This window comes from Mercenaria mercenaria, chromosome 3 (assembly GCF_021730395.1).
Source record: "Mercenaria mercenaria strain notata chromosome 3, MADL_Memer_1, whole genome shotgun sequence".
Taxonomy (NCBI): domain Eukaryota; kingdom Metazoa; phylum Mollusca; class Bivalvia; order Venerida; family Veneridae; genus Mercenaria; species Mercenaria mercenaria.
The window spans coordinates 94,982,732-94,996,727 of record NC_069363.1 but is presented as its reverse complement, the minus strand read 5'-3'; the positions used below and the strand labels follow the sequence as shown (position 1 = coordinate 94,996,727).

The 13,996-nt window shown below is 34.1% G+C and overlaps 2 protein-coding genes across 2 annotated transcripts; one reads left to right on the top strand and one right to left on the bottom strand.

Moving 5' to 3' along the window:
• Positions 1-715: 715 nt before the first annotated feature.
• On the bottom strand, positions 716-1,998 carry LOC123553849 (uncharacterized). Its single transcript, XM_053539985.1, has one exon. It carries the CDS (start codon positions 1,839-1,841, stop codon positions 969-971), a length of 873 nt encoding a protein of 290 aa, XP_053395960.1. The 5' UTR covers positions 1,842-1,998; the 3' UTR covers positions 716-968.
• A 10,155-nt stretch (positions 1,999-12,153) lies between these two features.
• LOC128556070 (uncharacterized) lies at positions 12,154-13,604 on the top strand. Its single transcript, XM_053539984.1, has one exon. It carries the CDS (start codon positions 12,242-12,244, stop codon positions 13,169-13,171), a length of 930 nt encoding a protein of 309 aa, XP_053395959.1. The 5' UTR covers positions 12,154-12,241; the 3' UTR covers positions 13,172-13,604.
• The last annotated feature ends 392 nt before the right edge of the window (positions 13,605-13,996 follow it).

The window sequence follows — 13,996 nt, the reverse complement described above, 5'->3', positions numbered from 1 at the left end:
CTTACCTGGATGGAATATTACATGATTAGCTTGTTTTCATTGTCTAAAATTTGTGAATTTTTATTTTGAAAAAGTTTCATAGGGAAACTTAAATAACAGAAGCTAAAATATTAAATGTTAAGTAGAGGCCCGCCCGCTTAGCTCTAAAAGAAAGCGTTGGTATATGGATCGCGGGGACGTGAGTTCGATCCTCGAGAGGGGCGTATGTTCTCCGTGTAGATTTGATAGAAGACATTGTGCCTGAAATCATTCGTCCTCCACCTCTGATTCATGTGGGGAAGTTGGCAATTACTTGCGGAGAACAGGTTTGTACTGGTACAGAATCTAGGAACACTGGTTAGGTTTAATGCCCGCCGTTACATGACTGCAAAACTGTTGAAAAACGGCATAAAACCAAAAGCAAAAAAAATAAGTATGATGTTGAAATAGTTTTACTTTGCTATTCGAATTAGAACTGAATTCATGTAAAAGTAATTTAATTCAAGAATTGTATAAAACTGGACACATACGAAATAACTGCCGTTAAAGAATACTTGAGATTTATTATGTATATATGATTGGAATTGATAAGTGATGATATACACAGTACAGTATTTTAATGTGATATTTACTTGATATAACAAAACTGCATTATCTGGTGATTTCACATTTATTTACATAAAACACTGCTGTTTATACATGCTTATGCATGAAATATTTATCAACATGACACGGCTGTAAATTAAATCCTGAACACAATCAAAACGTTTTCATGTATATAATTACTTTCATTTAGTTGTAATAATCATGATAAAATACTTGCACAGTAAACATGCTAAAACATAAAACAGTATTACTTCAGTTTATGTAAGAATGTCAAATTGCGTGACACATGCCGAAGATTTTTTACTACTTAACGTACAATCTGTTGGTAAATGCAACATTTGATGAGCTGGTTATAGTTTTCTCTTTTATAAAGGCATTGTATTTCACACAGAGTTCAAGTACCGGGTGAAACTGACACCCAAGTCAGACAGGGGTCGAATGTTCTCAAGAGTTTGGAAATCTTGGGCTCCTTCATTTTCAGTTTGGCGTTGAACTTTCGGTAGTTTGTCCTTTCTTCTTAGACGTTCATTGACACGTGTAACAACCTGGACCCAACATGTAGGATTTTTTGTTTCTGGATAGTAAAGGTTTGTATATTTCTTAACCACAGCTTTTCTGGCTGGATCCAACTCTTGCTTCCCGTGAGCATTCCCACTCCAGTTATAGAATACACGTAATTTGTCTACACTGAACAGCTCTGGAAATACATGCGGAAGGAGTAAACATGCGAAATGCTGCGCGTTGTTTGCTTCATGTCTTAGAGTTCTTAACAGCGACTCACTTAACACATACTGGTCATCAATATCAGGAGCTTCCTCGGTGTCATGCGAGGCACAGTTCTCTACAGGTGAAGACTGGAGTTGCTTTTGATTAATCAAAATATCAAGTTTACTCATAATCACTGCCTGAGTAGCTTCAATATCTGTTAATCTTTTATTGTACGCGGCCTGTCCCTTTTTACTCTCAATTACTTCCTTTGATAGGTCTCGCACTTGATCTGTAAGCACATTCAACAAAGTCAAAGTTTGGTTCATTTGCGGAGAAGGCTGCACCGGACGGACTGGTCGAAATGGAGTACGTGTCAGAGACGCCGGTCTCGATGTTTCTGTTTCAGTGACTGGTGTGTTACCATTTTCTGGTTCCGTGTGTGTGGAGGGCGTGGCTGGTCCTTCAATAGATTGTTCGTTATAATCCGGCTTGTTAGAGGAAGTCTGGTTTGATGTGGCAGAAGTTGGTGTCTGGCTGGTGTCTGTCATTTCTGTGGTGACTGATGACGATACATCAATACTTTGTTGCGCAGAAGCGGGTGGAGTATCGTAGGATGGCGGAGAACCAACGCTAAGAATAGTAGCCCTTTTCTTCCCGACCTGAACCTGAAACTAAAAAAAAACTTGTTTAGAACTGAATCAAATATTATTCGCATTATTTGTCTTTAAACTTGAAGCTTATTGAAGTATTTTATTCACTCAGGAAGAAATATATGAGCCGCGCCATGGGAAAACCAGCATAGTGACTTTGCGACCAGCATGGATCAAGACCAGCCTACGCATCCGCACAGACTGGTCAGGATCCATGCTGTTCGCTTTCAAAACCTATTGCAATTAGAGAAACCGTTAGCGGACAGCATGGATCCTGACCAAACTGCGGATGCGTAGGCTGGTCTGGATCCATGCTGGTCGCAAAGCCATTATGTTGGTTTTCCCATGGCGCGGCTCATTATATATTATTGTCGTTTGGGTATAGGTATCGCACAGTATATTGATGTTCTGAAGTAAAAACAAACAAATTAACATAAAATTGCTACGTTTATGATTCAAAGTTGGCCGAGCGGTAACGTTATTCGTTCATAATATTTCGCCTAGGATAAGATTACCAGGCCAGTAAAAATTTTAATTTTACAATAATCTTATTTCTTATAATCTTACACTTCGTTTCAATAGCATAACCCGGTATGGCCCTTTTCCGACATAAAATTTGAATGTCCGCTCAGTAACGCTTGAACGGAAGTATAGACTGGCTCCTAGACTATGATACATTTATTTTGAATTGTGAATGTAGCCAGTCTATATCTTATACAATATAATATTACAATCAGTCCTCTGAGAAAATCTCTAAAATAGATTGGCATTTGTCACTATTACACAGAATAAAAGAAAAATTACAAAAGCTTAAATTTTGTGACAAATTCCTTTTTATCAGTCTAGTGGCTAGTCTAACGGAACTATGGAATTAATTTAACAGATCTTTATTTCGCAAAGGAAGGTGGTGATGCAAGGTTGTCATTTAGCTTGCCGAAAGGTGACAGCTCTGGTTGAAGCTTAAAAATAGTGGTTTTAAACCTTTTACAAACCATTATTTCCTTTTACAAATGGGCAAACATATATTATAGAGTAGCTGAAATTTTGAACAATATAAATACAATTAAACAATTGTTCTGTGCTTATGTATAACATTTAGACAAAGTATAATACTAAAGTCTTGACCAGTTATCTCTTTCCATTTGATCAGACAAAATATAGATTTTGTGTTTAAATATCAATATTATTGTCTTGTTTAGAAAGAAATCTGATTTCGCAGCGGGTGAAAATCCAATTTCTTTATTCGGACAACCAATGTTTAATACTTTTCAAATCTTAAAGACCTTCTAACAATTCATTTCTTACGTCATTTATCAATATTGTGTAAATACAAAATTTTATGTCAGTATTTATTAGTATGGATTATTTATCGAATACTAGTGCTAGGACAGAAATATGCACTTTTTTGAAAAACGTCCCAAACGGAAGTTAAATTTTCTTTCTCAAGTGATATATGGATTGACGGGACGAGAACGTTACCAAACGGGGAATGGAAGCATGAGTATGGCTCAAAAGATACAACGTTTTCAAAGTGGCGTAGTGGCGAACCAGGATCAAGCGATAACTGTAAAGCATACTCAAAAGCGAGTGGACAGAGGTGGTGGTATGGTAGATCATGCACTTCAACTTACTATTACCTTTGCGAATTATTTTAACATGCCTTTTGCAGTGTGCGAAGTAATGGCTTGGAAATCGTTCGAGCTGTACGTGTTATTGTTGAAGAGAAGAAGATGGATTTAACAGGAACATAATAGCAGATTTAGAATAGTTCTCAGTTATTTAATTGTAGTTTTCTTTTCTCAGTAAAGAATGTTCCCGATTTCTTCTTACATCATGTGCTTAACATTGTTCCAAGCATTTTCAACATGAAAAAATTCAATATAAAATGGCCGTACCTTATATGTGCTAACGACAGTACTTTGCTTGAATTTTAAGCTAATTATTCCATCTGTTTTTGTACTGAAACTATTTTGCATCAAACATTATTCATATTTTCAAAAATTGTTATTGACATGAGTTACAGAACCAAAAAAATTAAAAAAATAAAATAAACTCAGTGTGTCCCATCATAACAGAGATACTACAATGTACTATGGAGAAATGGACAATCGGAAGCACGGGCAACGCTAGAAAGTGCAACCATCATACTGTCCATAAGAAAAAATGTCGATAAGCAATGGATAATTATTATCGCCTCACGTTATTTAACCTTTACTTTGCTAAATTTCTAAACTGGACAGGTCTATCTTTCAATCAAGACAATGCCATTTATCATTTGAAGGGGTATCTAGGTCTGCACTGGTTGCAAAGGCAGAATCACTTGCCACCAGCAGGCGAAAGGTTAAAATACATCGTTTCTATCCCTGTTTCACTTTTTAGCCATCCCAGTGTAGTAAAATATTTCCTTAGTCTGTCCATCGCACACCTCCATGTCGCATAAAAAATGAATTTCCCCATACCAACCACAGGTCCCATTTAACGGTAGCGTTATGAAAAAAATGCCATATCAAACAGGGTTTGTGATAACAAGAAAACAGGTCCTACTCTTACGTTAATTAGTGTAATCGGTTTAATTATGATTAAATCGCTCGGTTTATTTGTTCCTTTTATTTTCTAATTGTTGTTTGATGTTTAAAAATGTATCACCTTACTGACTGACCATTTGTTCATGCAGTTTTCAGCAATAACTGGACTACTATAATGCAGACAAATTTCAATAATTGCCAAACTATTGCATATGTGTAGGCTATTTGATACACTTCGTTTTTGTATGAATATATCAATATAAAATACAAAATGAAATAAAATAAAATCTACCCTGAAAATAAAATCCAAAGCGTATCACTTTTTGGCCTATATCCAGTTACGCTTCACCACTGTGGTACTGAATGCAAAGTTTTTCTTTTGTGTACGAACCCCCATCCCGATAAAAGCCGTTGATCAAAAAGATATTCGCATGGAATTCGACAGGATATTATTTAATTTCGAATCTATTCAGAGACCTAAATACTGGACTATTCTTTCCGAATGGGTACTCGTCCAAATATATAGTATATATACAGAATATATATATATTACGCAGCATGTCCATCATTCATTACAAACATAATATTTTCCAGAGCAATCGATGATTATAACTAAGCCTCTCATTGAAATGGGTCGAGGCTGTCTCATTGCTAATAACATGCATACAAAGTATCTCTTAAAACTTAAATTTTTATACAAAAAGAAATAAATAGAATTTGCTAAACATGAAACATCTGATAAAGTCTGAACAGAGTTGCTATTAACATATGTACACCTATAGCATGCAATTTTTTATATGAAGTTTGGTTAATAGTGTTTATTATGATAAATTAAGACTAAACAATATTGTCTACAAGACATGGAAAACGCCTTAAATACAAAATTGGATCCGGATGTTAAATTATAAACATGGAAACGATCCAAAATTCTACAGTCAGTTCAACATCTTCTGTAATACAGACACTATCTCACAAAAATGAAGCCAGAAAAGGATTTTACAGCCATTAAAATATTTTGAAAATTAAAAGTCAAATAGATATGACAGGATAATCGGAACATAGGTCAATTGAGAGTAAAGATATAAGTAACGTTAGTAAGTAGACAGTATGGCACTTTCTCTGTAATCTAAAGAGGCTTACTCTGAACTTGAATATTTATTTAAAGACGTTTCTTTATTCAGTTGTAAACAACTACAATGAATAGTATCATCTTCCTATAGACAAGAGACTGATACAACACAGAGGAGGTGTCTTATATCGCTGCGTGCGCACGTATAAGCTATTGCGTGCGCAGGTAATAGGTAATTCATGCGCACGCAATAGTACGAAGCATCTTTGCCACCTCTGTGCTGCTAGAGCGAACGCTGTAGTCCAGTGGTAACACTATCATGGCCGACTCTACGAGTCGCACCTGCGCAATAGCTTATACGTGTCTTCAGTTTGATTTCCCCGTTCCTCAAACCAAAATAACTAACATTCGGAGAAGAAACCCGTGTATTTGTCCTTTACACCCGGCACACTAAATAAACAGGGAAGCTTCTAAAATTGGAGATTCTTTTGTATTTTTCACTATCCTTCAATTGAAAATTACTTACAGTCTTCTGAATGAGTCACCAAGGGTTTCCGGTGGTGAGTATGAGTAAATTTACACACACTGTGTGCTGTATCAGCTATTACGTGTGCACGCATGGAGTGCCGAAAAATATTACTTATTACTTGGGCACGTAATCATTATGTGTGCATACGATAATACACATTTGTTCTTTGGGCTGAGTAAAATTGAAAATTATCGCCGTATATGTAATTTTAACGAAATAATATCCATTGATTATTCTATTTATAATAATAAACATCACATAGATTGCCAAACAGATTCATTTGAAAGCAGTTCAAGATCATTTAACAAATAAAAAAGAGGGATAGACCAGTCTTAGAAAAACATAAGAACAAAACAATTTAAATTTAAATGAAACATTTACAGCAAAATGAAATTAATTACCTATTATAACACATATCACTCAGACAATAACTTCTCTTACATACTGTATAATCTTGTTTCTCGCAGTTATTACAGTTAATACTGCGAATAATAATGCATACTAGTTCATTTAGTAAAGGTAACATATTAAAAATACTTTAAAGGGGAATCATATAAAAATGTTTCCAACTGTTCCCCTGATGATATTTATTTGTGTTAATATCAGTAAGAAACTACTTGCTTCACCAGTTACTGTAGGCGATAACCTCGTAAACGCAGAATTAAATGGAAAAGAATTGATCAAGATGGGAACTGTGCTGAATAAACCATTGCTGACTCTCCTTGGTGAAACATTTGTTAAAATGGAACACAATATTGGCAAACAATTTTCAGAAAAGATAGATGACACGGAGATGAACTTACAAGAAAGTATTGATAATTTAACGAAAGAAACGTCGAGCGAACGGCAAGTACTAAAGCAAGAACTTTGCAAACTGAAAAGCTGTACAGAATGGACGGTATGGTCAGCGTGTTCAACTTCTGTAATTAGGACATTTGGTGCCAGTACACGCACGAGAACATGTGGAGAAAGTTCAAGCATTTGTCCTTTAAAAGTTGCGAAAAAAGAAGAAACGGAAAGCAGAATTTGTCAAGGGACAGCGTGTAAATCAAATGAATATACAAAACGAAGAACAAATTCTGCATTAGACTGAGTAAAACTGTAATGAAATCATGGAAAGATGCACAAGACGAATGTCACCAAGATGGAGGTCACTTGATCAATATTGACAGCACGATGAAAGCAGCAGATGTTGAAGAAACATTTCAGAAAATGTCCTTCACGGGTGATATTTGGATAGACGGGACAAGAACGTTACCCAATGGTGAATGGAAGTATGAATATGGTTCAGAAGATACCACGTTTTCCAAGTGGGGAGGCGGCGAACCACAATCACCTGATGACTGCAGAGCGTATGGTTTATATAATGGGAAATGGTGGTGGTATGGACGAACTTGTACTAAAAAGTACTATTTCCTTTGTGAAATATTATGAATTGTGTTTTGTGATTGAAATATATTTACATGGTAAATGTGGCAATAATACGAATCAAGCAACTAGCTTTACATTTATACGGACAGAAAGAAAGGTAACTTAGTGGGCATTGTGCCTAGAGTGCCGTGTTGTAATTGTCTATAGAACTAATTCATACGTATTACAATCGAAAAGCTTGTGATACAATAACTGAAGTGTGGGGATGCTACTGTACATAAGAACATGTATATTACTTTATTAAAAAGTTTTGGATTGATTAAATTGAAGTTGTAAAATCAGAAGACATAACTAGGAAATTTTTGTTTACCTATAATGCTCGCTTTTGTATTGGGCAAGCAAATAGCAATACAAGGCTATTTTGTCTTTCTCTCTCTCTCTCTCTCTCTCTCTCTCTCTCTCTCTCTCAGATGAATAAATATTTTAATCTTTTTCTTTCGTTTTGCTGTTATTTCTTATTTAAGTATATTTTATATTTCCATTTTCAATAACCTTTTTATTTTATACCTATATGAATTAAACCAGTTGAAAGCTTTTCTTGATGTTACATATTTTCATATCGGACTAGAGTCCAATACGTATAGGACGGGACAACTCTTCCGATTCATTAATGCAGAGTCGTTTGCGATGACTTCTCTTGTATAATGCATTCCAGGAAAAATAAAGAGAATAAAATGCGATAACTTTCTTATTTATGAAGAAACACATAAGCTTCTTAGAACATTTTCTATTCGATGATTATGGTTTCGCTTAAATTTTTGATGAAATGTTGTTTTCAATGTTTTGAACGCTGTATGTTTCTCACATGTGTATGAAAACACAAACATCTAGCATTAACATGCATATCATAAGAGAAAAATATTTTCTTCTAATGTTAGTTATAAGAGGTTTCCAATCGTCATACAAAAATGTTTGAGTCTTTGTTTTTGTCAATTCTTTTTATCGTGATAATAAATTAAGACGTAATTTATAGACCCATTCAGCTGTTTATGAAGTAATATAAAATCAGGATCAAACAATTAGGAAAAACGTTTGTTAATTAAATATAAGTTGTTACAAATATTGAAACTTGTTAAGATATAAGAATGATAATCAGTTTTGATATCCGGAAATGCTAGAAATGGATATTTGAGTCGAGTGGAGTAAACAGTTGTGCTATAGATCAATAAAACACACATAAGGAAATGCAATGTTCGCTGCAGGATGCAATATTAAACAAAAACCGTTCACTAGCATTATCATGTCACAAATGGCAAAATTCTAAATTATACTTGAAACGGCAAGTTGATGTACCTTACGGTAAATAGGAAGCTTTATAAGCTTTTAACTGATTTCCGTTTAAACAATGTTGCAAAGAAAATTGTTGAGATTTGAAATGTCCAATGTACACAAATTTATATGATTGGCACAGGATGAAATTTTATGGCGATGTTTGGGAGCAGATTCTTGTAAACTTAATCCGATACAGCACTATAAGTCAGGCAAACTTTTCTTTCATACTACACACTCGAGTTCATATTATATTGAGCGGAAATGAAAATCATCAGGCATTTTGAACATGTTCAGAAATCTAGAATAACAGTATCATATCGAATCACATATTGACATAATTTTGTATGTTAAGCTAAAATGACCGAGAAGCTTACATAAATATAGCTAGCAGTTTCTGAAAAACAGACCAATCGCTGCTTAAAGAAATTGGATCAGCTATTCCTGAAATAAGATCGAAATGACAGGGTTTAACGATTTTGGCCAATAATTAATTTTCTGGTAGTTAGAAATATATAACATAACATATTTTTTAAGTTTTTATCTACTACCACACTAGGCCAAAACCTCTCGAAGGCGCAGTAATTATTAATATTTATAACCATTACTACTTGAAATGATGCAATAGTAACCACAATATATGATTCAACGTAATACAAACTTGGCTTGGTTTATTTCATTTTGATTTCCTACTTGCACAGATATATGTTATGAAACACTGTCGCAGAACTATTTTGCGTTGTTTGGCGTACGACAAGTTTTTCTATTTTTAGAACAAAACTCTTGCTCGACTTCAAGCTCTGGTTACACTGACCAGGGTTGTTTGCAACCCTGTTAAAAATATTGTGAACAGAATGACACTGATGGTGTTATTTTTACAAACGGCATAATGCCCATAAAGAAATTATTAGAGTTGAGTGTTTCTAAGCCAAAAATTTGAACATATCGGCATCAAACAGCATGATGTTAAACGTAAGAAGTGTCTAATTAGGTTTTTGACAATTGTTTAGCTGAAGTTGGATGGTTGATTTATCAGCCCCCACCATGACTGACTGTTAGCCTTATCTTAGTATTTAAGCTCCTACTGACATAAGTAGCGACTTTGGTGTAGAGCATTGCCTTGTTTTCTAGCAATTTATATTGAAACTTCAATTGGTATTCTGACAAAATCTTTGCCATTCAATATGAACAAGGCCTTTAAAGGCGTGGTGTTTGAAAGTTGAACACAGATTAAAATTGTTTTCATGTTCTGAAGGACATTTCTTTTAAAAGACAAACTTTGTAGATATTTCAAATCAACATCATGTCCAGTCTTATAGATTTATAATGCTTCCGTTAAAAAGCCACTCCTTCCCCTAAAACAAATCGAGAAAATGTTCCTTTTTGACATTCTGTCTACTTCATCCTTCGAGAAAAGTGTAATTCCGTACCCACCATAAAATTTATGGCTGTTAAAATGGTATACTGCTCTTAAAATTAGTTTATACTATTCTTGAAGAGTTTTGCTGCTTTAAACTTTTAAAGTTGTATTCTGCTTTTAAATGTTTTTGAAATTGAGATGTACATGTTAAGTTATTATCCTATAACTTCTTCTAAATAAAAGCCGCTTTGTCGTAAAACTGCAGACTTTGATGACGGCACTGAAAATGTTAACAATAATAGAGCATAACAACAAAAATGAAAGTGTAGTGGTTGATTTTCGCCAAAACATATACTGTATTACACCCTAGAAAGAACAAAAGAAGTTTACAAGGTATTAAAACCAGTCAAATACTCAGTAAAAAAGAAAAAAATGAAAAAATCTAAATATCTTGACTCTGTATGTTCCGGTATAAAACGTTCTTTTCAGTGTACTGTGCCTTTAAGATGTAGGAAATTAAGATGAGACATATTCGTATATTACATTATGTTGACTGCTTGTTGCTGAAATTGGCCAAAATAATTGGCGGATATTTTTGAGGCATTCTGTAAAAATGTTTACATGCAATGTTTGTGTGTGTACATTGTATGGTAACAGCTACATATAGATCCTACGTTCTAGCAAAGAAATACTATCTTAAAACAAACGTACTATTATTGGCGTTATTATTTTTACAAAAGTATGAGTTGAAATTAACCTAAATAATTCGGACATTATTTTCTCTCTGCTATACTGTATTTTTTCAGTTCAAAGACAATATAACCAAAGAGAAAGTGCTTGGCGTTGTGTATCTGAAATTGAAAAAATAGGAATATTAACGAAATGATTGTTTACATAATTGTAACAAATAGTGACAGATACAGCCCCTCCCAAGGAAATCATAAACAAAACTTAGAAAAAAAATTAAAATATAAATATTTTTACATATTTATCACCGTTACCATTCAAAATATTTATATATTCCTATCAAACATTTAGAATGCACGACTTATCTACAGATTAAACATAAACAGTCAAGCTTATCTACCAGACGCATAGCGTTCTAGGATTTGCTAGGAAATTATAAATATAGAAACAGAAAGGCTATTGTCAAATTGATATTTTTCTAGAAAGACTATAATTATATATATATGAATAAAATAAAAATGAATTATGCTATGTGATTGACAAAAACATTAGGTGAATATGTGTTTACAATATGGAGATTTCAGAAAGCATAAACCGTAACTAGATAAAGTAATATCAGACTAGATATGAGTCCATTCATGAGGTATAATGAAATATGCGACAACATTCACATCCCCTAGCATCGGTTTAAGCGGAATTCTATTTCACAGAAAAATCAAATTAACTCCAGGATTCCACAGAAAATAACCACACTAGGTCCAAGTACGGGCAGACTTTTTGCGGTTGATTGCTTTTGTGATAGTAAATAGAACCTAACTACACTTTTTCTTTTGACATGAGCCACAGCCAGAATCAAATGAGGACTTGGGATCAACCGCCAAACTTACCCATATTCTACCACAAAAGTTTTGACAACCAAAGAAACATTCTTGACAATATCATACCAGTTCGTCGAAAAACCTTCTCAGATAGGTTTTTCTCTTTATTTGCTATTACTTCTGTGCAGCAATCACTTTTTTGCCAATATACTGCCCAAAAAGACACACGCACGTTCGCACGCACGCATACATACACACACACGCACGCGCGCACTCGAAGGTTTTAATGCAATTCCCACAGCATCGAAAAAAAAAGTTACCGGGTACAAAATATATCAGTCAGATCAGTCAGACAGTAACATCTTACACATCATAAAAATTAAAGTGGTCATTAATAACGCACGCACGCACTGATGAAAATGTCCTAGCATCATGAAAATATTACCTGTTATAAAATATATCAGTCAGACAGTAACATCTTACATATTATAAAATCTAATTTATCGTATATAGTGCGTTCATTCATTAGAAAAACTTGTAGGTTTATTCTAAATTCATTCAGGAAATTAAGGAAATATACAAGGAAGAATTTAAAAGGCAATCAGAAAATATGCATTCAATTGTTCATATCATGATATTAATTCATATTACTATATGTAAGGAACTACTTGCTTTACCAATGACTGTAGGTGATAGCATCGTAAACGCAGAATTAAATGGAAAGGAACTGATTAAAATGGGAACTGTGCTGAATAAACCATTGCTGACTCTCCTTGGTGAAACATTTGTTAAAATGGAACACAATATTGGCAAACAACTTTCAGAAAAGATAGATGACGTGAAGAACGTGCAGAGTAATATTGGCAAAAAACTTTCAGACAAAATAGATGACGTGGAGAAGAATGTACAGGATAACATCGTAGCATTAACAAAGGACACATCAAACAAACGGCAAGAATTAAAACAGGAATTTTGCAAACTAAAAAGCTGTACAGAATGGACGGAATGGTCAGCGTGTTCAGCTAATGTAAAAAGGACATTTGGTGCTAGTACACGCACGAGAACATGCGGAGTTAGTTCGAGCATCTGTCCTTTAAAGGTTGCGAAAAAAGAAGAAACGGAAAGCAGAATTTGTCAAGGGACAGAGTGCAAGTCAAATGAATATACAAAAACGAAGAACAAATTCTGCATTAGACTGAGTAAAATGGTAAAGAAATCATGGAAAGATGCACAAGAAGAATGTCACCAAGATGGAGGTCACTTGATCAATATTGACAGCGCGTTGAAAGTAGAAGATGTAAATGACACGTTGCAGAAAATGTCAGTCACGGAAAAAATTTGGATTGACGGAACAAGAACGATACCGAATGGTGAATGGAAGTATGAGTATAATTCAGAAGATACCACGTTTTCCAAGTGGTATAGTAGTGAACCAGGATCATCTGATGACTGCAGAGCGTATGTATTACATCATGGGAAAAGGTGGTGGTGGGGACGACCTTGTACTGATAACTACTATTTCCTTTGTGAAATGTTATGAATTTTGTTTTGTGGTTGAAATTTATTTACATTGTAAATATGAGAATAATACGAATCAAGCAATTAGCTTTACAATTGTACGGACAGAAAGAAAGGTATTATAGTGGGCATTGTGGATGTAGTGCCGTGTTGTAATTATCTGTAGAATTAACACATAAGTATACAATCGAAAAGCTTGTGATATCATAACTGAAGTGTGGGGATGCTACTGTACATGTAGGTTTAAAAGTACATGTATATTGCTCTATCAAAACGTTTTGAATTGATTAAACTGAAGTTGTAAAATCAGAAGACATAAATAGGAAATTGTTGTTTACATACAATGCTCGCTTTTGTGATGGGGTTATTGGGCAAGTAAATAGCAATACAAGGCTATTTTGTCTCTCTTTTTTCTCTTTCTCTCTCAAATGAATAAATATTGTTTAATCCTTTTCTTTCTTTTTGCTGTTAGATCTATTTCTTATTTAACAAGTTTAAGTACAAATTTCCATTTTCGGTAACCTTTTCATTTCATTTTGATATTTTGCAGGGATTCTGTAAAATATTTGCATGCAATGTTTCTGTGTACATATCGTATGTTAACTTTGCTAAATATAGATCCCATGTTCTCCTTAAGAAATACTATCTCAAAACAAACGTATTATAATTGGCGTAATTATTTTACCAAAAGAATGCGTTAAAATTAATCTTAGTTGCATTAAACCTAAATGATTCAAAAATTATTTTCGAAAATTATTTCGCTCTACTAACCTGTTAAGTGTTTCTTTTTCAGTTCAAAGGCAATATAGCCAAAGAAAAAGTGCTTGGCTTTTGGGTTAGTCCAGTT

Excerpts from the sequence above, each read along its gene's own strand:
- LOC123553849 (XM_053539985.1), bottom strand. The coding sequence starts at position 1,841 with ATGACAGACACCAGCCAGACACCAACTTCTGCCACATCAAACCAGACT.
- LOC128556070 (XM_053539984.1), top strand. The coding sequence starts at position 12,242 with ATGCATTCAATTGTTCATATCATGATATTAATTCATATTACTATATGT.